This window comes from Anolis carolinensis, chromosome 2 (genome assembly GCF_035594765.1).
Source record: "Anolis carolinensis isolate JA03-04 chromosome 2, rAnoCar3.1.pri, whole genome shotgun sequence".
Taxonomy (NCBI): Eukaryota; Metazoa; Chordata; class Lepidosauria; order Squamata; family Dactyloidae; genus Anolis; species Anolis carolinensis.
Window position 1 is genome coordinate 156,362,276 of NC_085842.1, and position 26,953 is coordinate 156,389,228.

A 26,953-nucleotide genomic window follows, 5' to 3' on the forward strand; every position below is an offset into this window, starting at 1 on the left:
ACAGACAAAGAGTCCCCCCCCCCCACCCTGGACATTCCACAGATATATAAACCCCACTTGCCAAGTTTCCAACAAACCTCACAACCTCTGGGGATGCCTGCTGTTGATGTGGGCAAAAGGAGAGAGGGTCTTCTCTGCAGAAAATGCTTTTAAAATATGGCTATACAGCCCGGAAAACTCACAGCAACGCAATACTGGGAGTTCTAGTCCAACAATATTATGGAGGATTGCATGTTTCGCAGCCCTGCTTTACAAGGTCTTTAAGCCTTCGCTGCCAGAGTGCTGATGCCTCCGCAAACTATAATTCCGAGCCATTGCAGTTAACATGGTGTCATTATAATGTGCAGATGCATCCTTTACTTCTGGAGAAAGTTCAAGCTCCTTTGCACAAGGGACTTCGTCACACTAGTGCAGTGATTCTCAACCTGGTGCCCCTATGTGTTTTGGCCTACATCTCCCAGAAATTCCAGTTTACCAGCTATTAGGATTTCTGGGAGTTGGAGGCCAAAACATCTGGGGACCCACAGGTTGAGAACGACTGTACTAGACTTGGATCAACTTTAAATCCAGTTTAGGGAGTGGCCTTTAAACAACTCAGCCAGACAAGTCCTGGGCCTCGCCAAACTACAAAACCCAGAATTCTGCAGGGACCAGAACCCGGATTTAAAGTGGATTCTTTAAACATCTGGGGACCCCAGGTTGAGAGCTACTGTTCTGGTGTGATGAGGCAGTAGGATTCAGTCATGGCTTGTTTTAGCAACCCACATTACCCAAGAAATTCTCCTCCAGCATCCATTTCAAATGAGTTGATCTTTTATCAGCTTCTTTCATCTGTCACAACCAGACATAGAAATTGGAAAAGAGGAGGCATTACTCCTCCTCCTCCTCCCCTCTGACAGGTCCTTCTCCTGCAGCACACTTGGAAATGTGGGATGCATCAACACTAGGAGTAATAGGGTTGTTGTATGTTTTCCGGGCTATATGGCCATGTTCTAGACGTATTCTCTTCTGACGTTTTGCCCACATCTATGGCAGACATCCTCAGAGGTTGTGAGGTATGGAGAAACTATGCAAGGAAGGATTATATATATCTGTGGAAAGTCCAGGGTGAGAGAAGAACTCTTTGTCAGTTGGAGGCCAGTGTGAATGTTGTAGTTAATCACCTCAATTAGCATTGAATAGCTTAATCTCCTGGCTTCCTGCCTGAGGGCATCCTTTGTTCTGAGTCGTTAGCTGCCCTTGGTTCCCATGTCTGGAACTCCGTTTTCAGAGAGTTTCTTCTTATTTACTGTTCTGATTTTTGAGTTTTTTAACACTGGTAGCCAGATTTTGTTCATTTTCATGGTTTCCTCCTTTCTGTAGAAGTTGTCCACGTGCTTGTGAATTTCAATGGCTTCTCTGTGTAGTCTGACATGATAGTGGTTGGAGTGATCAAGCATTTCTGTGTTCTCAAATAATATACTGTGTCCAGGTTGGTTCATCAAGTGCTCTGCTATGGCTGATTTCTCTGGTTGAGTTAGTCTGCAGTGCCTTTCATGTTCTTTGACTCGTGACTAGAAGTAATAGATTGGCACCATGACTTATTGCAATGGGATTGTGAGAGTTGTCGTTTTGGAAGGTCTTGAGCCCTCACTGCCAAAAACTGAAGCCGTCTGTCCAAACTACGACTCCGATGAATTCGTAGCACTGAGCCATGGCAGTTGAAGCGGGGCCAAAGGGCTTTAATTCGAGAGGGACCCCCGGAGAATATACCTAGAGCCAGCAGGAGACAAACCACGTGGGCCAGCCCGCAGGGACCCGGACGTCCTTGTGGCGCAGACCGGAAGTCGCCTTCGCTCCGTCTCTCGCTCTCTTTCCGCCGCCATCTTGCGCCCGGCTCGTCTCCTACAGTAAGTCTGGCTGGTCTCTATCCGCCGCCATCGGCTTCTCAGCGGCGCCGGGCAGGGCGGGCAGGGAGGTGCCGAAGCAGGGAGAGGCAGGGCTTGCTAGGGGAGGCATATGGGCGAAAGGGGGCCGAGCGAGGCCGGCCTTGAGGCCCCTCGGAGCCCCGTCCCCTGTCACGGGGCCTTGGCTTCCTGGGCGGACGGCCTTCGCCTTCGGGAGGCGGAGGGAGCAAGAAGCGGGCGAGGGGAAGGCTGCCTTCGTGTGAGCCTTCTCCTGCTCGGGTGCCCTTGCTGCCAATGGAAAGGCATTATTCCCCCCTTTGGGCCTGGGGACTGTGGCCACTCATGGACCTTACCAATACTGACAAGCTAGAAGGTGACTAGAGAAGGGCGACCAAATGATCCAATATTTGGAAGCCAAGCCCTCTGAGAGAGCTTGATATATTTAGTTCGAAGAGGGGATATGGTAGCCGTGTTTAAATATGTGAAAGAATGTTATACTGAGAAAAGAGGCAAGCTTCTTTTCTGCTGCTCTGGAGACTAGGATACAGACTGATGGATTCCAGTTGCAGGGGAAAAGATTCCACCAAAACATTAGGAAGAACACCCCGATGGTAAAAGCAGTTCAGCAGTGGAATATGCTTCCTTGTAGGGTGACAGCATATTCGCTCCCTTCTCTAGAGGTTTTTAAAGCAGAGGCTAAATGGCAGCCTGTCATGGGTGCTTTGGTTGTGTTTTCCTACATAGCAGAATGGGGTTGGACTGGATGGCCCTTGGGGTCTTTTCCAACTCTGTGATTCAGTGACAGGATCTGCCAGAAATTGATCTGTGGTTTTTCCTTCCCACTTCTCCTTGACTGTTTTACTTACAAGCATTCTACAGAAAATGGAGTTGCTGACCACCATTGCAGTATTTTAAGAGAACGATGAAAAGTTCAGGCAAGTTGGTAGTCTCAAGGCATAGGAAACAAGGGTATATCTCACTATTCTGCTGGTTTTAGGAAAATGACTGTGCCTTGGAGAAGATTTGAATGAGAGGCTGTACTTGAGAGCTCAGTGAAAGTGTATAGATCTGAGTGTATGTGAGGGCAAGACACATTCTCTTCCCAGTAGTGAGCGGATAAATCTTTCTGGAAAATGTACAAGCTCATTTCTGCTTGTCCCCAAGTGACATATACTAACTTTCAGGTGTATGCCATTTCTCTGATATCTACTGCTTTAGAATATTTAGTTCTGGTTGGCTCGTTTCCTGATTCAGTGGTTTTTCTGTGAGATGCATCTTGGAATTGTCCAAACTTTGTTTTTCTTGACCTACATTGCTCTTCTTCAAGCTACAGGTAGAGGCGGGTAAGAAATAAAATTATTATTATTAGTATCATTGCTGTTAGAGCTCTTTTCAGTAAGGACAGAGGTGGTGAGTTCATAATTTTAAAATTCTTCAACAAATACCCAGTGATGCAATCTAACCAAAAATATTGCTGTTAGGAAGTAGAACTAAAACCTATAGTTATAGCAGCTACACTAGCTTTGCCCATTTGAATTTGAATGCATCTACACGAATACAGTTCAACATCACTCTTAACTGTCATGGCTCAATACACTGTGAAAACCTGGGAGCTATAGTTCTTTAACCTTCTCTACCAAAGAATGCTGATGCCTCACCAAACTGTCTCTCCCAGGATTCCATAGCATTGGCCATAGCAGTTAAAGTGGTGTCAGACTGCATTCATTCTACAGTGTAGATACACCTAAGTTTATTTTAGAATCATAGAACAGTAGAGTTAGAAGAGACCTCATGGGCCATCCAGTCCAACCCCCTGCCAAGAAGCAGAAAATCGCATTCAAAGCACCCCCGACAGATGGCCATCCAGCCTCTGCTTAAAAGCCTCCAAAGAAGGAGCCTCCACCACCATCCGGGGGAGAGAGCTCCACTGCCGAACAGCCCTCACAGTGAGGAAGTTCTTCCTGATGTTCAGGTGGAATCTCCTTTCCTGTAGTTTGAAGCCATTGTTCTGCGTCCTAGTCTGCAGGGCAGCAGAAAACAAGCTTGCTCCCTTCTCCCTATGACTTCCCCTCACATATTTGTACATGGCTATCATGTCTTCTCTTAGCCTTCTCTTCTGCAGGCTAAACATGCCCAGTTCTTTAAGCTGCTCCTCATAGGGCTTGTTCTCCAGACCTTTGATCATTTTAGTTGCGCTCCTCTGGACACATTCCAGCTTGTCAACATCTCCCTTCAACTGCAGTGTCCAGAATTGGACACAGTATTCCAGGTGTGGTCTGACCAAGGCAGAATAGAGGGGTAGCATGACTTCCCTGGATCTAGATGCTATACTCCTATTGGTGCAGGCCAAAATCCCATTGGCTTTCTTAGCAGCCGCATCACATTGCTGGCTCATGTTTAACTTGTTGTCCACAAGGACTCCAAGATCTTTTTCACACATACTGCTGTCTAGCCAGGCGTCCCCCATTTTAAATGTAGCTGTTTAATGCGATTGGGCAGAATGCTTTAGCACAGTGGTTCTCAACCTGTGGATCCCCGGATGTTTTGTCCTTCAACTACCAGAAATCCTAACAGCTGTAAACTGGCTGGGATCTCTGGGAGTTGCAGACTAAATGGCATGATTTCTGTCTGTTTCTTAGAGCTACATTAAAGATCTTCTGTTTTTAAAAATTTTCCAGGATGTATGTGTTAATAAATATTTTTTCAGGATGATTACTTTGAGTGAATTATAGTTAATAAGTATTTGTGTGTGGGAAGTGTTTCTGTTTCATGTGTATATGAAGCTTCCCTGGTTATTCTGAGTGGAGATTCTCTCCAATATTATTGTGATAACATTAGGAAATATGGCTGAAATTTATTTTTGTTTCTCCTAGAAATGCCTGGTGAAGCCACAGAAACTGTCCCAGCGACAGAACTGGAGCTGCCACAGCCTCACGCTGAGACAGGTTAGTACCCTGGATGATTAATATGCCTCCAGAAAGAATCCTGAAACTCGTCTGGTCAGGTAACCAAGCCAATAACACTATTTTGAGAGGAAGAACATCCAAGTAATTAGTGTAATGTATCATTGTGTCCAAGTAGCTACAGCTTCAATCTTTTACAAACCGATGAGAGAGCAGGTCCCATAAAAAAGAAGCAGTCAGTTGTGACCCTCAGTTGCTGTTGAAGCAACTCACTCTATTGGTTATGCTAACTAGAGCTGTTGGGACCTGTCATCCAGTAATATCTGAACATCTGTATTTATCTCACCTGGTTTACATTTTGCCTCTGCTATGAGCTTATTAGTTTTCCTTGTGGAGGCTGCTTTGTTTCAGCTTCCAGTCCACATCTACCATATGAGAATAATGAAGTTTGCTGTTAGCATTACTGAGATAATATATGCTAATATCTTTTAGCACTTATGACATCCAGAATATTGTTTTGACTTGAGAAAGTTTGAGATAATACATTTCAGAATAAAGTTTGTGTCTTTGTTAAATTTGATCTGTTCTGATTTTGATGAGTTGCAGGGTCTCTCTGAGACATGACAGAGCATGCTTAAGGTGAATCACAGACTGGATAAACACTGTAATATGGCTTGATTGTAGAAGTTTTAGCATATGATATAATAACAACAGTAATGGCTATGTGTATGTAGTGTGTGCACGTGTGCATTCTAACTTGTGTGATTACCAAAGAAAGCAAGAAGTTGATTCTTGTTTTCTCTAACCTAGCACTTCCCTAATGGTTTTGGTGATCTTTTTTTACTTTTTTTTCTAGAGTAAGCTTTGCTTCTTTTATAACCTCTCCATATGGGTAGTTTTCTCAATTGTTTTTCATGGCTAGTTGATGCTAAACTGAGTACATCTCCTTCAGGAAAGAAGAGAGAGATTGTTTCGAGTCAAATGAAACAAGGGATTCATCCTATATCTAAACCTGTGTAATAGCCTGGAAAGAGAATTTCATCACACAATCAGCTTATAAATACTTGGTGGCTCTTAACATTTTCTTTTACAAATTGCAGGTGGACACATTGAGATAGGATGGTTTAGCATGGGTGTGAAACTTTTAAGGGGTAATATGGGTTTGTGTTAGATTTCAGACCTGAAACTATCTCTGTACCTATTAAACTGAATGAATTAAATCTCAAGGGGATATATTGTCTACTCTACTTAACTTAGATGAAAAGACATAAAGCACATTTATTTGTGTTTTCAAGGCAAAGTGTTACCAAGAAATCCTGCATTTGGCAATAAACACCACCAAGCATAGTTGCTTTGAAAAAACAAATTGTATTTCGATGTGTGCTTGCGTGTATGCGCTTACATATATATATGGGTGCCTTTCTCTGTGTGAAACCTACTAACTGTCAACCTCCTCCCCAAATATGTTGTTTCCACCTGTCTGTTTAAAAGGTATTATGGATGCTGATTAGCAGAGAGCCAGGTTTCCTGGTTTGCTACCTTCCTTCCTGGAAGCTTAGGGGACACTGCATGCCTTTGGGACTGGGTCCTCCACTTCCTACACCTGTGCATGGGATGTTGCACACTGCATGACTGGTAAATGGTATGATTTTGGTTAAGAGGTGTGTGAATTTGACTTGGCGATAGAGTGGGATAATGGGAATCTATTGGAAGATCATATAGTATCCAGCTGAATGGAAAAGTGTTCCTCTAAAGCAGGGAGAGTAACTGTCCAGGTGCTTCACATGACCTTGGAGGGATGTGCCCTTACTTCTGATTTAATTTATTTGTTATTCAGAATGCTTCCTGCACTCTCTGTGTGCCAAGGGGGAAGGAACCTTGCCACACATGCCCAAGACCCAGGAGGAAAGTTCTTCCATACCACAAAGAGCAACAAAATTCATTTCTGGTTTTGAAAAAGGGGTCTTTTAGCTTGAAATATTCCAGGCAATCTAAAGACATTACAAAATCAGATGGTATAGAGGGCATTATGAATTTTTGCATACCTTTTTTAAAACCCTGAAAGCAGTACAAAATCCAATTCATATATTTGCATCACTGTCCTTAATCCTGTTATAAGGCAAGCAACAAATGCATATTCAGCCTTGTCTAGCGTGTACATCTAAGCAATGTCCACAGTGGTTTGATCAGTTTCTGCCAGGGAAATATCCCAGAATTTGGTTATAGATACCAGAGTAGTTTTTGGTACTTCTGTTATGCTACAGTGAGTAATCACTCTGGAGATGTGACTGGAGCACAGAAATAGATTTTGGTTCACGTCAGTCAAGCTTTCCTTTTTTTTTTTAGTGAGATCAAGATGTGACACAGAAGGCAGTCGTGTCAAGAGGACCCATAGAGACAATATCAGGAATAGGTTAGCATAAATTTTCAGGCAAATAAGATGGGAAGAAACAGAATAACATTAGTAAGATCAATTCTAGAAGCAGAGTTATCGATTCCTCCCCCCCCCCCCCCCCCAAATCCAAGGGTATGTCGGATATTCTGAAGTCTTTAGAGTCATTCGTCATCACTGATGTGAGCTTTGATATTTGCTGCTGCCCTGGCAGTTGCATTTCTTATTTCCTGATTTTAGCTATGCTGACCCCGTTTCATACTAATGTCCCAGTCTAGATTGGTGTTTGACACACAGTGCTAATCTTCAAAAACTGATGCCAGCTGAATTCAATTATGGCAACAATGAACCACCTTATCATGGGTGGTATTTTCTGAAAGTTCCATTGCAGTAGGTCCTCAATTTATTGAAGAGAATTAGTGCAGTAACGCCAATTCACCTCAGTTTGCCTAATTGCTCTGGAAGCTAGTTGTTTTAATGCATTATGCATGATGATTTGCTTTATTAATCATGGTGCCATTTTCCTCTGAGGTGCCACGCATACTGTAGTTTTCACAATTTCCCACAGTTAGATACATTTCCTTTTGGGTTGTTAGCCAATCCCATGAGACATGTGCAGACATTTTGGTCTCTTGGCTGGTATCTGAACAGTTGGCACTATTGCAGTAACTCCAGCTCCTGGGGGCCCTATGGAAGTGAAGCTGACACCTGAGGAGTCCATACCAGTCGCCACCAAGAATCCTGAGGTGGCGGGCCAGGGTTCTCAGGCTGGGACAGCTCTAGAGCCTTCAGGTACGTCTCCATGTAAAAACAGAAGGATGTGGTCAAAACAGCATTTTGATTATAAAAGAATTAAATGCAAAAACAATGCAGTAAATCATCCCCTGTTAATCTAGGGTCCTAGGCTTGTTATTTCTTCCTGTCAAATAAAGAGAGGTGTTTTGGGTTTTTTTAAATGAACATCACTTAAGCTTGAACAGTAAAGATGTGCTCAAGGTTTGCATAAGATGTTGTTGAATATACTTCATGTAATATTTAGGAGAGCTTTGAAACATCTTAGTGATGCCATATTCAAATGTTTCAAATAAATTAAGAGGGAAAGCCAATATAAACATAATCTTTTAAAATATCTGTACATACATATTCAGTCGGTATATATATTTAAGCCTGGCATCTGTAACAGCCAAAAGTTTAGAGTTTTACTTTGAGAAATCATTCCATTTCCTTAGTGTGAAGCCTATTACTTGCTGGTTTTATCATGAGCCTTTTTTCTGCCTTGTTCCAAGTGTTTTTAGTTTTAATTGTGCATTCATGTGTCTTGCTTGCCCAATGGAGACCTGTTTCTCAGTTGTTTCCAAATTGGAACTTGATTACACAGCAGTGAACAGAAATCAATGACCACTTATTGTGTCCCTTCTCAGTTCTTTAGTGGGTGGTTGAATGACTAGTGTAAACCAGGTTGTTTGGAAGTTCCAGTGCAATGCATACAACTTGCATTTATATTTAAATAGCAATGTTCAAAAGCTTCATATTATTGAAGGCATGTATGATACTCTCATTGATTCATACAAACATCAGTATAACTTCTTTTATGGGTACCACAATCTAAGATTATTGACAAGTTAGAATCAGTTAAAAGGAGAGTGACCAAAATGCTAAAATGCTTAAAAACCAAGCCCTGTGAGGAACAGCTTAGCGTGCATGGACAAGAGACAACTAAGGGGAAACATTGTAACTGTATTTAAATATCTTAAGGGATGTCATGTGAAAGATTGAAACAGCTTTCTTTTTCCTGTGACTGGGGAAAAACAAAATTCAAATTACAGAAGATATTCTACCTAAACACTAAAAAGGACTTAATGACAGTAAGAGCTGTTCAACAATGGAATAGGAAGTGGTGTACTTTCATCCTTTGGGGAACTTTGACAGAATTCTATTATCTGTCAGAAGTTCTTTAGCCTGTATACCTGCATAGCAAATAGTTGGGCTAATTGGCCTTTGCATTATCTTCCAGTAATATGTGGTTCTATAAATAAGGTGTTTCCTGCAATTCTTAGCTGTATATTCCCACTGAGCAGTTTCCCCTCTGTTGACATGAAGCACTTTGCTGTCTGTGTGCTCATGTAGTGTGTAAAGTTCATCCATCTACTTTTTTAAAGTGAATGGCTGATGCTGTTAACATTACCATTTTCTTTTTCCTAAACCCTTACAATAATTGATATGCTATACATTTTATCTCCCTGAAGCAAGTTTATTTTCATTCTGGTCCCATCTCATGTCAGTTAGAAGAAAACTTAAGCGTAATTAAAAGGCAATAAAGGGAATGAAAGGCAATGTGCTTCAAGGCTAGGCAGCTCTACATACTCTTAATTTGTTATCTTGATCAAACTGAAAAAATAGGACCTTCTAAATTGTACTGCCTTTTGATGTGTTGATCTCATTTATAACCTGTTACACTTGTTCATTTAGCTCCTGCTATTCCTGTCTTTCACGTGGGTGCTCCCAAAGCACCTGCCACACGTTTTTTCTGATACCAGGTATTTTTTTGCTGCAGCAGCAGCAGGTATTCAAACACCCAAGTATTTGCTCTGAATTTTAGTGTATAGCTCCTTAACAGTAGCTTGCTGTGCTGTGCCAATGCAGTTAAATTAACCATAAAGTTGAGCAAGTTGGGGTGATGTTTGCTAAATATTTTAAAATGTGGGAATCTATTCCCTTCAATTCTACTTGTCTCTCTTCTATTGATATAAACATTTTGTGAATTTCAAAAAAAATACGTTATGGATAGACTTTGATCATGGCTGGCGCCCTTCAGATATCATGTATAAGTTAAGGACAGGTTTTGAGGGGCAGGATTATCGATTTTAATGTGATCTGTGGATAACTCAATGGTAAAACTTTGTTGCTGAGCACAGAGCTGCTTAGATCCATTCCTTGGAGAGGCAAAAGTACTGTACTGTCCATTTTCCCACCCAGGCATTCCAAAGGCCTTTCACACTTTAGTCAGAGAAGGAGATGGTTCCTATTTTAATTAAAGTTAATGTACATTGTACAATACTAACTCCTTGTAAAAAAAAGGAACCGTCCCCTTCTCTTAAGTAAAGTGGCAAACAGAAAAAGTTTAGTCCATCCCAAAAGAACTTTCTCTGCCACAGTTCTACTTTTGGTCTTATTTTAATGCCTGGGTATGAAAATGGCAGCAGAAGCTCCTTAGCACTTCCATGCTTTAACAGGGAGAGCATTTAGGGTCAGAGCTTCTTTTATGGTAGATCTGCCACCGACAGTGTAGTCCGAGGAAAATCCCAAATTAGTACCAACATGCTTCCCTTTCCTGGCCACAATGGTGTCTTTTTTACACTAACCTGCCTTGGTGGGGATAGCAGAGAGGGTCAGTGCTTCTTTTATGATACACACTCCCCAGCCGTTGGGCAGCAAAGAGGGAGCCAGAGAATACAAAAGACAAGAAACCAACCACCTGTCCAGCTGTGGCAGAATGATCTAGCAGTCAGCAGAGAAACACCAGTGGTGACAAAGGCAATTTGGATGGAAAAGCACTGGTTTGTTGTCTTTTGCCTGCCTTCTCCAGCTTCTCTTCTCTGACCGATTGCCCTTGGATTTCTGCAGCTGACCCACTTGTCACCTAAGGGAAGCAGGAGAAAACTCCCAGATATCTGCATAACAAGGTTGGATGTGGTGTAAGAGATACAACTAGGGAGTATTCACACCTGAGTGTGATTTAGCTATGACAGAAAATCTCAGATAGTCTATTCCTGCAACATCCTTCAGTGGAATACGTTTATTACAGTGTGACATGATTTAGGCTGCAGGTAACAAAAACAATTTGCTACTTTTCTCGCAGCAGCTGCATTTCTTTCTGTCCTACAGGTAACTGTACAATATTTCTTTGTGGGAAGCTCCAGCTAACTATTTTTTTTCTTCCCCAGTGTTTTTCTTTTCATCATTGATTCACCTTTCTCTCTCCTTTAGCTGCTGTTTCCAGCTCCTCTGATTCTAGCCCTGCACACCCTTCCTCTTCATCCCATGATGCTAAATCTTCCCCTGCTGGATCCTGTCCTTTGAGCACTCCACTGGCTTCTGCTGGCTTTGCTGTGGCAGCCCAGACCCCTCTTTCTCCTCCAAAACCTACTGATTTGATTATACATGCACAAGCAGCTAGCCCTTCATTTCCAGGCATTGCATCAGATTCTTGCCTGGCTCCAGTTATACTTTCTGAGTCTGTTGGTCTGGCTTCTCCAGCTTCCCCTGTGAACCCTGCTCTTACAGCTGCTACCCTGGTTTCTCAGATGCCATCATGTACACCTGCCCCAGCTCCTTTCATTATCCCAGTTGCTCCTGTTTCTCCCTCTTTAACACCAGCCCCTCCTATTCTCCCTGCTTCTTCAAGCCCTTTATCAGCTCCTCCCAAGTTTCCTGCCAGTCCCACAGCCCCTATTCCAATTTCTGCCCCTACAATCCCACCTTTTGCTTCATGTCCTCTTCTCCCAGCATCTGCCATTTCTCCCCCTGCTCCACCAGTGCTTCCCTCTCTTAGACCCATAACCTCTTTTCCAGTTCCTCGCAGTCCTGGAGCTCCCCCTCCAGCACTAGCCACTCTTACTTCAGCCCCAGTGTCCCCTCCCCCTGTTACTAAACCACAAAGCTCAGTGATACAACTTACTTCACCCCACAATCCCACTGTTTGTTCAGTAACTATATCTAGTTCTGCAACCCCTGCAGAGCAACGTGCAGGACCATCTGAAGGTTCTGCTTGTCTTCCCATGATTCCTGCTTTGGCACCTGTCTCCAAACCTGTAGAATCTGTTTCTCCTGTGGCTTCTGTTGCACCCTTGGAAGCCTCTCCTAAAAGCCCAACCAAGCCTGCCTCTGGTACTGGTGTCCCAGCAGCAGCTCCATTTGCACCACCTGCAAAATCTGTTTTAGTACCAGCTTCTGGTCCTGTAGTCCCTCCTCCAGCCCTAGCAGCAGCTTCCTCTGGTTTTATGGCACTTGCAGAACCACCTGTGAAACCAAGTACCAGTCCTATAGCTCCATCAGGCCCTGCTTCTGGGCCATCTGTAAAACCTGTGTCTGCTCCTGGAACTCCTCCTTTGATTACAGCCAGCCCCACTGTTGGTCCTGTGGCACTCGCAGGGCCACCTGTACAGCCTGCTTCCCATTCAGTCCATATTTCTAGTCCCGGAACTACTCCTCTGTTCACAGCAGATTCTCATTCTGGCCCAGTGGGACTTGCAGAAGCAACCATGAAACCAGTCATAAACCCTAGAACACCAACAGACCCTGCAGCTGTTCCAGTAGTACCTGCTGGTCCACCTATAAAACTTCCTTCTGTCACTCCACAGGGTCAGGCGAGCCCTATGGCTGGTTCCATGCCACCTGCTGGACCACCTGTAAAACTTCCTTCTGGCTCTGCAGCCTACACAGAAGCAGTTTCAACTCCATTGTTACCTATGGAGCCATCTGCAAAACCCATGTTTTCCCCAGTGATCTCAGCAGGGCCTGTATCTACACCTGTGGCAGCTGCAGGACCCCCTGTGAAATTTGCTTCAGCATCTGTTTCTAGGTCTGTGCCCCTTCCTGTGCCACAGGGAGTACCAGCTTCTGCACCACTGATGCCTACATGGCCCTCTGTGAAATCTAGTTCTTCTTCACCTAATTCTGGTCCTAAAGCCCCACCAGTGCTTGCTTCTCAGCCAGTAGCTCCTGTTTTGGCAGCTGGCTCTGGCCCTATGCCTGGAGTTCCTGTAGGATCTGTTCCTACACCATTGTCATCACCAGTGAAATCTGTCACTCAGACACCTGCCCCTACTCCTTTGGCTCCAGCAGGACCTCTTTCTAGTCCTATGCCATCTGCTACCCAATCTGTGGCTCCTCCCTTGATCCCTACTTACAGTTCGGTGGTTGCAGCAGCACCTGCAACTAAGCAGCTGGCACCCTCAGTGCGCCCTCCGGTACCTTCCTCGCCTTCTGGAGCTTCTTGTCCTATAGTTCCTACATCACCAGCACCAGCAGTGACACCCATAAAACCTTCTCCTCCTTTGGCATCTGTCTCTGATCCAGGGATCCCAGCCAGTCATGAAGCTTCTCCAGCTCAGCCCTCTGCAGTCCCTCCTGAGGCCTTGGCAGGGGTATCTTCTACATCACAGGCCCCTGCAGCACCACAGAAAAAGACTGCTTCTCCTCCAGTCCTTTTCTCTGTCCCTGGGATATCTGTACCCCAGTCAGTTGTGGCGCCTCCCACACCTGTTTACGGGCCACTAACACCACCTGTGGTCCCAACTGAGGTTTCTTCTAGTCCTTTGTTGCCAGCTTCCACCACGAAAACTTCTCCTGTAGTCTCAGCATTGTCTGCTTCTAAACCTTCTGCGCCACCTCTGAAACCAGCTTCTGCTTTGGTACCTACATCTGCCCCTTTGGTCCCTGCTGGGACTCCAACAGTGCCAGCTTCTAACCCTGAGCCCTCTGCAGTGGCCCATGAAGTATCTTCTTCTTTGGTCATGCCTGTGACAACGCCTGTTGCTGTTTCTACAAAACCTGTTGTTTCTGTATCTAGCCCAGTAACATCTAACATAGCATCTGCCTCCCCTCCTGCTGCCACTCCAGCAGTGACTTCACCATTGTCTCCTCCCATGTCACCTCCAGTCCCACCTCCTCCCACACAGGTAGCAGCAAGTCCTGTCTCTGCCCCCAAAACACCAGCTCTCCCTTCTGTCTCTCCTGCCACCTCAATTGCTGGGAAGCCAGAGACTCCTCCAAAATCAGTATCTGTGCCCCTTGCACCACCTGATCTCTCTATTTCTCAGCCTTCTTCCCCTATGAAAAAGCCAGCTCCCTCTGTGCTTCCTAAGCCATTGCCAGCTCCACCTGCTTCTGGTGCAGCCACTGAAGTGCCATCCCAAATCCCAACCCTTTCCTCCGTTGTCCTTGAAGATGATGAACTGCCACCTTTGATCCCACCAGAGGTGCCTGCTGGGGAGCCACCTCTGCAGCCAGTCCTGGTGGATTTCTCTCCTAAACCAGCTGTAGCTCTTGCTGAGATCCCAGCAAGTGCTCCTCTTCTTCCTCCTCCTCCTGCCAAACAGCCTGTCCTGAAGAATGATAAGGGTATTTGCCTCCGTTTGCTGTGTGCATGGATATCACAGACTACTCACTGAATACTAATTTATTTGTATAGGTCTCTCTGCTTTGTTCATTAGCTTAGAAAAGTAGTTTTTAGAAGTGAAATGAACTCTTCCTAGCCTGAGTACATCAAATTGTGGTCAAAGCCATCTGAAGGTTTCTTTTGTGTGTGCTGAAGACTCAAATGTGTGTATAGGCCACAAATGAGAGTGTCTATTCTCACATTGAGCATGCTGTGAGTGCCTGATAAAGGGTGTGATGTCAGACACGCCTCATCCGGTATTTCTGGAATAGCACTAACCTAGAAACTCTAATCACTGCTTTGTTTGCTGTAGCACTTTCTGTCCTCCAAGCCTGTTTTCAGCAATTCTAGTATTTCCTTCTGATTGGTTATTTACAAGATCCTGCTGACTACAGCTGATATGAATGAGATGATCACAATTTTAGCATGTGTTATGAATTCCTTTGTGCAGACTTGTGTCTTATCCTGGTTGTGAAAGGAGACATTGCAGACTAAAACTAACATTTCTGTCCTATTTGGTGACCTATCTCCAGTTGCAAGTCTAAAATAGATTTATGGAAAGAATGAAATATGCATTAATGTCCTAACTTCAGTGCATCTATTCAGTTGGTTTGAGGCCTTCCTCTGCATTGTCTGTGTGTCCTTGGAGCATGATCTCTTTTTATTGTCAGTAGGAGTAATTTGTTGAACGTGTATTTAAACAGTGTGTGTGTCATGGGTTAATTTAAGCACCTATTAAAGATCAGAAATCATTAGACTGTGGATGAAGCAACCAGACACTTCAGTGTTGGCTGGCGTGAATACAGCTGTAGGGAAAGATAAGGAGGCATTTCATGAACTGGATTTAGCTCATTAGTTCATTAACAGGTAAGCGGGGATAGCCATTTGTTCTTGTTCCATGAAAAGTGTAGCCTAGACATATTCCATTGCTTTCACATTTCTAGCTGGTAACATTTCCTCACTCACATCCAACACACACATCCTGCGTTAAAATAATCCCTTGAGCCAGCAGTCCACTGGAATCATCCATTCATCAGTGGCAGTCATATTGTTTGTAGCTGTCTTATGCTGTGAGTATAGAGCAGGCATGGGAAAACTTCGGCCCTCCAAGTGTTTTGGACTTCAGCTCTCAAAAATCTCAGCCAGCTTACCAGCTACTAGGAGTTGTGGGAGTTAAAGTCCAAAATACCTGGAAAATAGAAGTTTGCCCGAGCCTGGTATAGAAGATCTTGAAGTGAAAGATATTTGTCCCATAGTCACAGACCTTGAACTTTTGAAAACTGTGCCTTTTTTTCTTTTAAAAAGTGAGATGTGTAAAATTTAAAATCACAAAATCTAGTCTTTGCAGATATGTTTACCTTTTGGATAATGTGGTGCTTCCTTCTTCACTTTTTTCTTCACTTCCTCTTCACCTTCCCTGGTTACTTTTGAAGCTCCTTCTTCCTTTCCGTGATTAGAAATAATCAACATTTGGTCATAAGTTTCAGTAATAATACGTTTTGCAAATCGTTGCATATAGGCAATCCTAGATAGTGCTAGTTGTAGTTTTTCCCAGTTCAGACAGTATGACAAACCCTAAAATGAAAGGTGTAAAAATGTATGCAGTGGAGAAGGAATGTGCAAGTCTGCAACACACTTCTGATATCCAGACTATGATCTGAATTGATCTGAAGTTCAGCTGCCTCTTTCTTTCTATTCAAACTACTATACAAAGCAGAGATGGCACATTGAGCCTGCTGTTGAAACTGTGATTAGATTATTTTTTCCAAAAATTCCTTTCATTTTCTGCCTGTGTCATTGGGAACTTTTATGCTGTACCTTAACTATTAAGAGCTTGATAATATATTTATTGTCTATATTTATGTATAAATCATTTCATGTATAAGACAAGGGAAAGTTTGGGGGCCAAATATATGTATTTGCTATGAATAAGTTAAGGGTTAAATTAAGGGGCACACTTGAAACTCAGACACAAATAAATGTATGGCAGGAGTGTAATTTTGACAACCCTGGCTGTTCCTGCAGCTATGTGGGTCAATGGCACCTATAAGAAAGAAAGGCAGCCTTCCTCATTGTTTATGTCCCAAGCGACATTCAGTAGCAAGTGGGAGAGCTTATACAGTATGCCTCTATTAAAAATGGCCACCAGCCACAAGAGGCTTATATAGTAAGCTCCTATTTAAATTGGCCACCACTGCCACTCTACTCCACTGCAGGCACCCAAAATGATGAGAAGTAAATCTCATCAAGCCGGTCCTGTCATCTGTTTCCAGTATTGACCAGTCAATAAGCCCACTGAGTTATTTTTATAAAAAGAAATAAACCTTATGCACAATTACGTGCTTTATATAAATAATCTAACCTGAAATAGCTGCACCTATCCAAAGTTTGGTTTAAATTGGAACAAATGCTGAGAAAGGTAATGTTTGGAATTCTTTTCTTTCTTTTTTAAATTCCTACCCAACAAATCAGTTGACAATGCCTGTCAGTGTATAGAAAATTATTACTGATCTGGTGTAGTCTGTCATGGCGAAAGAGAGGAGGAGCTCATTCACTGTCTTGTAACCCTGGCAGAGTGAAACCCAAAGTACAACTGTCATGCCACTGTTTCCACCACCACACTGCTGCACAAATCAAAACACGTATTACATAAGGCACTGTCAATTCAAAGTTATCTATGTCTGTAGATTTTGTCTTCTCCGTGTCTGCTTTCTTCCTGTGTTGGCTATAAACTTCTGTATCACCAGATAATTCTGACTTTTGTTGGCTCAGTGGTGAGTTTTGAATGTGCACTGACCTAATAAAGGAATGAAAGATGTCACCGAGCAACCCAACCCTTCCCATTTTGCCTGGGCCTGCTTGCCACTCCTAGCAGAGACCAAATTGTGAAAGAAAATGTGCCTCTTTGTTTCTGTAGGGTCCGGGACAGAATCCGATAGCGATGAGTCGGTGCCAGAACTTGAAGAACATGACTCTACGCAGACCACAACGCAGCAGGCACAGGTGGGAACATCACAGAAAGAAAGAAAAACCATTGACTTGGGTTTTCTGTTTAAATGACATCCTAGGCTGGGCTACAGAATATCAGTCATGCAACAAATATATGTCAACCTCAAAAAACTCCACCAGGATGCTTGATAAAGCATTTACATTGTAAATTTTGTTATTGTGAATTGGTTTTGCATTGGTGCAACTGTACAGTGATCTAGCAGGTAAAATAAAATATTCCACACTTGAAAATGATAAAGAAACACATTCTATTAAGTATGGTAAACTCAGGAATGTTTTTAATGTTAAAATTATACTTTTAAACTGTTGTCTATCTTTCATCTAGAACTGTGGGTCCCAACCTTTGAGCCTCCAGGTGTTTTGGACTTCAACTCCCAGAAATCCCAGCTGTTAGGAACTGTGGAAGCTGAAGTCCAAAACACTTGGAGGCCCAAAGGTTGGGAACCACTGATCTAGATAAAAGGTAATTGTACATCCCACAAGCCACAAACAGTCCCAGGGGATGGAAAGCAATCTGGTCCAGCCTTTGGACACCCTTAGATTTCCACCTCCATCTTCCCAATAAAAAAAACTAGCATCACCCTCAGCCAAACTAACTTAAACAGTTAAAATCATGGAAACCATTCCTTAAAATTCCAGGAGTGATATCTCCAGTTGTCCAAAATTGCAGTTATCCAGTGTGACTGTCTGGTGTCTTGGAAGAACTGAAAATGGAGACACTTGTCCATCATTTAGCAAAAACAAAAAATAAGAGGAATTTAGTGTCCCAGATATTGAATATAATGTTTTATAGACCTAATTATATGAAACCATTCTAATAACAGCCTATTTCCCAGAGGATGGGGAGGTTAACATCGTGTATGTTTGGGTTGCTCTTTCACTCCCTCTTACAGCTAGGAATTTATGTGTGAAAAGAACAAAGAACCCTCCAGCTGCTTGAGTTGAGGAGCCAACCCCCATACGCCTGCCTCCACTCCTCCTAATAATAATAATAATAATAAAACTTTATTTATATACCGCCCTATCTCCCGGATGGGACTCAGGGCGGTTTACAGTCATAAAAGCAACACAAACATTACATAACAACATAATACACATTATTAAACAAAGTAAAATAATACAATTATAACAATAAATCACACTAACATGACCAGATCCTCCTACAGCAGCCTTAGCTCATCTGAGCTAATTGGGCCCAGCTAGGCAGCCTACCCTTTCGCCTTATTACTTCCTTTTCTTTATCTTTAAACCTTCCAACCTAATTTCCTAACCTGAATATCCTTTTTATATACCCCTCCCTTTAAGTTTCTGTTCCCTGTTTCTTCATCTCCCAGGCTCTCCACTCTCTCGCTCTGACCACTAGTGTCCCTCAAGTGTGAAGGGATGCTCTTGGCCATTTCACCATATTTCCCCAGCATTTGGGACATCCTCCCATTTTTAGGCATCTAAAGTCTTCGAAAAAATCAAGGGAGCCTCAGATGCACCCCCAAAAATAGTGTAATAGGTAATGGTATCCCTCAGGGGCAGAGGTAGCACTTTGGCCACTTGAAGGTTCTCCTCTGGTAGCCTTTCAAATCCATGGCTATATTTCACATGTGGACTAAAGGACCTATAATAGCAGTTCTGTTAAACAGATTATTCTTTCTGTCTCAGCCCATAAGATGTATTCCATATTAACAAACTAGAAGAACAGCTTCTGCAGCGAGGCAGCTGCTGCAGTGATGAGGTGCTCTGTTTTGCCCAGATTTTCTGTGTCCCTCCCTTAAAACATTCTGCCTGAAGAGAATTATGGAAAGTCTCTGAAGTGAAGGATTTCAAAGTTTAATGGACACTTGTATGAACACCGCTCTTTATTCCATTATGCTCCTGATTTAGCACATGGATTATGCATCTGTTCCCATCAATCTCTGCAATAATGGTAGATGCAGACAATGTTGTTATCTCTTTGGCCTACAGTGCAAATCTGAGGAGTTATCCTTCAGGAAATCCTTCAGAGATGTGTTATGATTAGGAAGGCTGTCCGCTGGAGTTTCCCTTAATCTGTTTTTATGTGTCTTTTTTCTGGCAGCTTGCAGCAGCAGCTGAAATAGATGAAGAACCAGTAAGCAAAGCAAAACAAAGTCGGAGTGAAAAGAAAGCACGAAAGGTAAAACATAGTTGGTAAAAACAACTGAACTATTCCGAGTCTCCTGCTACAAGATGCAGTTGGAGCTACTTAAATCTTTTTCTCCCAAAGGGCAGACAGGGGGCATCCAAACACACCAATATCATTTGAACTTGCCACTTAGGGTGCTCTTGCAAAACCCATATAATGTAATGTATAGGTATTTAAGTCCCTGTGATCATTTGTTCTTTTTTAGAAATGCATCAATGTAGAGATAGTTGGGGTGAGCAGGGTAACACAATTTCAGTTAGGAATTGAGCCATTTCTCTCAGCATATTTCCCTGCCCTGCTTGTCCTCCTTGAAAGGGATTCGGGCATGAGATAAACTTCCAGAATCAACTCCCCACAACAAAAAACCAAAATAGTTCAAAATTATAACTACATTAGAGTCTCACTTATCCAAGCTAAACAGGTCGGCAGAACCTTGGATAAGCGAATATGTTGGATAATAAGGAGGGATTAAGGAAAAGCCTATTAAACATCAAATTCGGTTATGATTTTACAAATTAAGCACCAAAACATCATGTTTAACAACCAATTTGGCAGAAAAAGTAGTTCAATACGCAGTAATGCTATGTAATAATTACTGTATTTATGAATTTAGCACCAAAATATCAGGATGTATTGAAAACATTGACTACAAAAATGTGTTGGATAATCCAGAACATTGGATAAGCGAGTGTTGGATAAGTGAGACTCTACTGTATTTCCGTGAGTGTTTAGCTTGCTCTCTTTTTATCACGAGAATTTTTTGTTTAGAGAAATCTAATTCTACTAAACTGAAGGTGCCAGCTGATTAACTGAAATTGTGTTTCCATTTTACAGGACCTGAAACAGTCATTTCAGGGTTAATTATACAACTAGGAACAGATCCATATGCTAGGCTTTCTTCTGTGTTGCTTCACACTTAGAAAAAAGGCTTTGAAAGTTTATGTGCATTGATCTGATAGGAAGAAATGCCTGAATATTGCCATGGATGTTTTATAGCCATGGTTAATGCCCTTTGTTTTCCAGCGATGGTCTAGTCTTGAAATCTTTCCTTCCAATCTTCTCTGTTTTAAAGGCAATGTCCAAGCTTGGCCTTCGTCAGGTCACAGGGGTAACAAGGGTAACTATCCGGAAATCCAAGAACATCCTGTTTGTCATCACCAAGCCAGATGTATACAAAAGTCCCGCATCAGATACCTATATAGTTTTTGGTGAAGCAAAGGTAAGCTGAACTTCGGAATCCTGGCTGTTTGATTTCTGTAACAATACATTCCCTTCACAGAGAAATCTATTATCCAGGTGTTCTGTCACTGATTGGTGGCTGTGTTCTGTTTGCCTTGTGCATCATTAGCTGCTCCTTGTGTTGTAACAGACCTCCATGACTTCTCTCTTCATCTCTACCAGATTGAAGATTTGTCACAGCAAGCACAGCTGGCTGCTGCTGAGAAATTCAAAGTACAAGGAGAAACTGTTTCAAACATTCAAGAAAACCCACAGACTCCCACTGTACACGAAGAAAGTGAAGAGGAAGAGGTATGTCACACTCTTTTAATGCATCCATTGATACAAATCAGGATTTGTAACTATCAACAGTCAGGCAAAATCTCTACTGCTACTTGAAAATTTCTGGACTTCTTTCCTGGTGTTTAATTTCAGGAAGGGACACGTTTTCTTTATCCAACCTGATTGTTCTTTAGGCAGGGGAAAGGGGTACATCTTAGTATTTCTTTGTGCGTTTTTGGTTGCTCACTGTGCACATCTGTTAAAAACTTCTTGTCTATTTGTGTCAACAAGGTATCCTGATAGCGTACTGCCTTCCATTTCCTTCCACTCTTGAGTCTCTACAGGTCCTCATAAGTGCACACACTCATCATTTATGACCAGGCTGTAGCCAGACACAGGCATCATGTAGCCTGGTTTGTCCCAGTCAGTGTTACAGCTTCCTGCTTGAATCTTCAAGTTCTATTTTCCTGTTATTTTCCTGTTGAGTCGATAGGATGGTAGATAATTAACCAGTTAGTAAAGCCAGGAAAGGCAGTTGTCCCTAGAGACCCTGTATCATATATTTGTGCATTTATATTAAAATTAGTCATTTGAATGTGTTACTTGGAGTGTTCTCGTAAGGACCATTTTACTTTGGCTAGCAAGAAGCAGTTTCTTAGAGCCTCCTACTTTTATTAACTGTCATAGTATTAGATATTGCTTGGAAAAATAATATTAACTGTTGTTTTTCTTTCAAGTACTGATATACAAAGCAGCACAAACACAGGTCTTTCATTTTTGGTGGCATTTCTTATACTAGAGCTCACACATGCCTTACAAGATGCTAATGACTATAATTGTACTAAGACTTGGAAACCATTGCTGCTTGTGAAATGCATTGTCATGCAAATAGCTCCATAGCTGTTGTCAAAAGTCCAACCTTGAATTTTACTGGCAGTGTGATCTTTTACTTTCATTTTACTACACTTCTCTCCAATTTGCTGAGCAGGTGGAAGTGACCATATGCCAGGTCACATTGTGGTTCATGAACTCTTCGCATGTGTAGAGTGCATTCACACTGCCCACCATGTCCTAATCCCTTCTTTCTTAGTACTGTATATGTTGTAGTACAAAATTAATACAAAGGAGGTAGGCCTAGCAGGATTCTTAGAAATTGTTAAGTTACATTTTGTATTTGTAGTTCTTAGCTTTGGAGATGTTGCCCAGTTCAGTTTTGTTTTCCCTCCTTTTTTGTTTACTATAAACCAGGCCTGAGCAAACATGAGCCCTCTGGATGTTTTGGACTCCCAACTGTTAAGAATTGTAGGAGTTGAAGTCCAAAACACCCAGAGGGCCAAAGTTTGCCCATGCCTCCTGTAAACCATGTAGGCTTTCTGTTTCTTATATCTCTCACACTCATAGACATACTTCTATCCTGACAAATAAAACATTGAGAGTGATTTTGTTTCACACTTACTAGTGAGCTTATAGTTGTAACTTGGTCCCTGTTGAAGATCTATTCTGACTCCATGAAAAACTTTTGGTCCTCACTTAAAAATGTTAAGATGGTCTGATAGAGTCCTCATAACATCTTGCCTGTTGGACATAAAGACTGAACCACTGGTCTAAGAGACAGTCCATTTCTTCCCATCTAGGTCGATGAGACTGGTGTCGAAGTGAAAGACATTGAGTTAGTGATGTCCCAAGCAAATGTTTCCAGGGCGAAAGCTGTCCGTGCTCTGAAAAATAACAGTAATGATATCGTAAATGCAATTATGGTAAGTAGCTTGCTGAATTCCATTTGTAGCTCAATGAGTGGACTCCAAAGAGATGTCAGATAAATCACACTACATTCTAACTGCTGTGCTTATGTAGGAGACAGAGTAAATGCATTGAGTGCTCAATGTTGTATCCTAGGCAACTGGTTGGAAACCAGGCACCGTATCTTTTTCTGCCTTCATCTGATTGCTTTATCACAGCTAGAATTACACTCTCTGTTTTCCTTGCCCTCTATGTCTTAGTGACCATAAGCAGCCAAAACAATAGCCTCCAAGGTTACCTAGCTGTGTAGAATAGATAAACAGTTTTCTTGGATTGGTTCTGATATACTCCCATGAAAGTCTACATCCTGCTTCATAAGAGGAACAGAGTTCCTAACTTGTTTGTTTTCATTTCTTTACAGGAATTGACGATGTAGCCCCTCAGATAATAAAATTTTTGGTGTTACAGAGGAGAGTAAATTGCCGCTGACCTGAAAATTTGTACTATTTCTATCAATAAAAGTTGTGGTTTAGAAGGTTTCACTCATTGTTATTTTTTTCTTTTGGTTTCAACAGGTTAGTAAATTTCTTGACAAGCTAAAAGGAAATTGATTGTGATGCTTTACAATTGAACTCTAGCTATTTACTAAAACGTTTTCTAGTAATTCCTTGAAACTCTGCCGAGGTGTCAGAGGACTTGGCCTTCATGTGGTGCTTTGTAAGGCATGGTATGTTCTTCTGGCACTGAAAAAATAATATAATAAAAATACTTCATACCCCACTACCATCTCCCCAAAGAGACTCAGGAAAGCTCACAGAAACACTACCAGTGTTAAACATAAAATAAACAATACATAAACATAAAGGCTATCACAATATAAATACACAACTGCAACCATGCATAAAATGACACAATAAAAAATTAAATTCATAATGAGAGGTTTGGTCATAGATCTAGTGTTTTTATAGTTTGGAAACTCTTTTAACAGTCATGACTGATACAGGCATTCATGCTAGGAAAGACTGAGTAATTCTCTACAAGGAACAATTTGTCTTTCAGTTTCAGTGAGTTTAAAAGAAAACATGGTGCTGCTTCAGAGGTTTGTCTTGGTCCTGAGCTGTCTCATATTTGAGCTCTTGCCATTGCCTGTCACAGTTTGTTCATGTACTTCCCAAGTACACAGACCTATTACAGACAGTACAATAACAGCAATTTTTTTGTTTTGTTTTGTACATAGCATTACTGTGAGTAAAGTGTGCCAGTCTTCCTTATTGTTTGTGCAAAAATGAGGTGGGAAAATTGGTTTTAGGCCTAAATAAGAAATTGTGACACATCTAATATTGTTGAACACTGACTCCCATTAACCTGGGCCAATATAGCCAATTGTAGCGATGGGAGTTGCAGTCCAAAAAGAAAGATATGGAAGGCCTCAAGTTTGTCACCTTTATTTCAAACTAGCTTGAGTACCCAGCTACTTTGTACAAAATACATAAGGTTGTGGATGAACTACAACTCACACCATGCCAGATTAACCCTGAGAAACTCCATCAATACTAAGTTTATTATGTTGGGCAAGTTTGCTCTAGATGCATCATCGGTGGGGTTCAGACTGTAGGGTAAACTATAACTCCCACTATGGTGAGTCACTCCCCTCACACCCCTTCAGTACATTGAATTAGTCATGGGGATTCTGTGTGCCAAGATTGGTCCAGGTCCATCATCAGTGGAGATCACAGTTTTCCTGTCTGTGGGTGAACTACAACTCCCAGAAAAGGTCAGTTCCCAACCCTCTGTAATAAAATTTTGGCATATCAGGTATGTGTGCCAAGTTTGGCCCAGATCGATCTGTGTTTGGGTTCACAGTGCTCTGGATGTAGGTGAACTACAACTCCCCCCAATCAAGGTGACTTCCTCAAAGACCCGATATTTTTTGCTGGTCATGGGGGCTCTGTGTGCCAAGTTTGGTCCAATTCCGTTTTTGGTGAAGTTCAAAGTGCTCATTGATTGCAGGTGATCTATAAATCTCAGTACCTACAACTCCAAAATGTCCAGGCCAATTCCCCTCAAAACCCACTAGTATTCAAATTTAGGCATATTGGGTATGCATGCCAAGTTTGGTCCAGATCCATAATTGTTTGGGTTCATAGTACACTCTGAATGTAGGTGAACTACAACTCCTATAAATCCCTCCAAAGACCTCTAGTATTTTTTCTTGGTCATGAGGGTTCTGTGTGCAAAGATAGTTTCAGGACCAGAGTGCTCATAGATTGCAGGTGAACTATACATCCCAGTACCTAGAACTCCTATAAATCTTGGTGAATTCTCCCCAAAACGTCTAATATGTTCAGTTGCTCATCAATTCCTCTGTTTACTGTGTGCCATAGGAAAGAATAGGAAAGGATTAAGGGAGAGACAGTGAACAGGGTCATGAAAATTCCACACCAGTGGGGAGAGTAAGAAATACTGGGATGTCTCTGGTGGAGGAAAAACAAAATCTAGGATGGAATTGGGTAGTGGATAGTATGGTGTTCATGGAGGACACTGGCAAGGCTCATGGTGCTCAATGTCATTGGAAGGAGGGCCGCTGGTGTCTCCTGTGTAGTGGGAGCTATAACTATTTGTGGAAGTGAGAGCCTGTCTGGAACTGGACACCCCAGCCACATACACATACGTATTTTCACTTTTGTTATGTGTATAGATACAGTAGATGCTGAGACATTAAATACAAGGACATAATGCATGGGAGCCCAAGCACGCTTTCAACAAGAGATCCTTGTTCCTGCTTCTTGCAACATGGCTTACTGGCAGGAGTAAGCTAGTCATATCTTTTTGCAGCAGTCCACTCAGCAACAGCACAGACTTCCATCGCTCTGGACTGCTGGCTGGCTTTTAAGGTGCATTTGGAATTGTGGTGATGACCATGTCTATACATGAAAATATGAAGCAGCTGTGATGTCCTAAGTCTCACATAGGATATCGTAACTGACTAACCAAATGCTATCCACAATTTCTTAAAATTCAGTCAGTCAATCTCCTTTTTATAAAACATGTAAATAACTACTGGAAAATGTTTCTACTGTATGTATCGTGATAATATGGCACAATTCGTTAAGTGTTCTGTCATAATGGGCCTGATTTAAGTGCAGGTTAGAGACTGACAAAACTACATAGATCTTAAAGAAATAAGGGCAATAATAAATTAGAGATAATTTTTTTTCCAGAAATAGGATTGTTATCAATGTACAACAAGACGATACTTAACACAAGAACAAAAGGAATTGACTTCTAGTTTATTAAGGGCAGCAAGATAGATAATTGCAAAGAATTGGAAAGACAAAAGGGAAATTCTTTCAAAAGAATGGTATATAGAACATTGGAATATAGCAATCAATGACAAATTGACTTGTGAAATTAAAGTAAAAAGGATATTTGGAAACAAACAGATTTTTGGGACATTTGGGGTAAAGGAATAGGAGAGGCATAGATGGCATAGGTTAGAGTCAGCTGTAGCAAGGCAGATGAAAGGTGGCTTTTTCATCTTCAACAATGGCTAGGGTGGGCTTAGACCCCATTGCAGTGTCATCTTTGAATGCAAAAAAAATCATTTTCCACTGTGAGTGAAAAGGACCTGATGGGAAAAGTAAAGCAGTACATTTGAGGACATTGTTGGATCACCTTATGTATTTGAATCCAATATTTCTGGGCATGTTTACATCTCCACCACATATGGTAGAAGGACCCCGCTTGCTGTTTACGTTTCCACCAAGTGTTGGAAATCTCTTTAGACATCTTAGAAAGCTTTTCAGGAGTCATATACCATCGATACATCATCTTATAAAAATTCTCTTCCAAATTATAACACCGTAAATGTTAACCCCTTCCACATTTTCTCTCATTGGTCCACCATACGCCCAACATGTTGTGCCCACTTTATCATGCACTCTTTAGCTTGGTCACCTGCCATTTCCCATTTCAATAACAACTTGTACATGTTAGCAATTAAATGTTCATCATGAGCACATAATTGCAACTCAAATTCTGGTTTACTTAGTTCAAAACCAACTAATTGCTTGTCTTGCCTGAATTTCTCCATTAACTGTAAATAAGAAAACTGAAAAATAAAACCTGCAATCAACTGCTCTCTTGTTTTCTACAAGGTTTGAATGAAAAGTAATGCCTCCACCTTCGTTACTTGGGTTTGGATGAGAA

At 42.0% G+C, this 26,953-nt stretch overlaps 1 protein-coding gene across 4 annotated transcripts; it reads left to right on the plus strand.

Annotated features, from left to right (window-relative positions):
• The first annotated feature begins 1,733 nt into the window (after positions 1–1,733).
• On the plus strand, positions 1,734–23,283 carry naca (nascent polypeptide associated complex subunit alpha). 4 transcript variants are annotated; one of them, XM_062970885.1, is made up of 10 exons: positions 1,734–1,889; positions 4,760–4,831; positions 7,848–7,973; positions 11,169–14,303; positions 17,258–17,343; positions 19,418–19,495; positions 20,577–20,723; positions 20,906–21,034; positions 22,639–22,761; positions 23,166–23,283. In XM_062970885.1, the coding sequence occupies exons 2-10, from the start codon at positions 4,762–4,764 to the stop codon at positions 23,178–23,180; spliced, it is 3,909 nt and encodes a 1,302-aa protein (XP_062826955.1). In that variant the 5' UTR covers positions 1,734–1,889; positions 4,760–4,761; the 3' UTR covers positions 23,181–23,283. The 4 variants fall into 4 exon arrangements, with proteins under 4 accessions (XP_062826955.1, XP_062826957.1, XP_062826958.1 ...); XM_062970887.1 differs by lacking the exon at positions 11,169–14,303 and having other exon boundaries at positions 1,738–1,889; XM_062970886.1 differs by lacking the exons at positions 1,734–1,889; positions 4,760–4,831 and adding an exon at positions 9,651–9,718 and having other exon boundaries at positions 7,935–7,973.
• The last annotated feature ends 3,670 nt before the right edge of the window (positions 23,284–26,953 follow it).

Bases quoted from the DNA above. Each gene is read 5' to 3' on its own strand.
- naca (XM_062970885.1), top strand. From the start codon at position 4,762: ATGCCTGGTGAAGCCACAGAAACTGTCCCAGCGACAGAACTGGAGCTG. The intron at 17,344-19,417 runs GTGGGAACATCA...TTTTTCTGGCAG, and splicing joins CCACAACGCAGCAGGCACAG to CTTGCAGCAGCAGCTGAAAT. The intron at 19,496-20,576 runs GTAAAACATAGT...TCTGTTTTAAAG, and splicing joins GTGAAAAGAAAGCACGAAAG to GCAATGTCCAAGCTTGGCCT.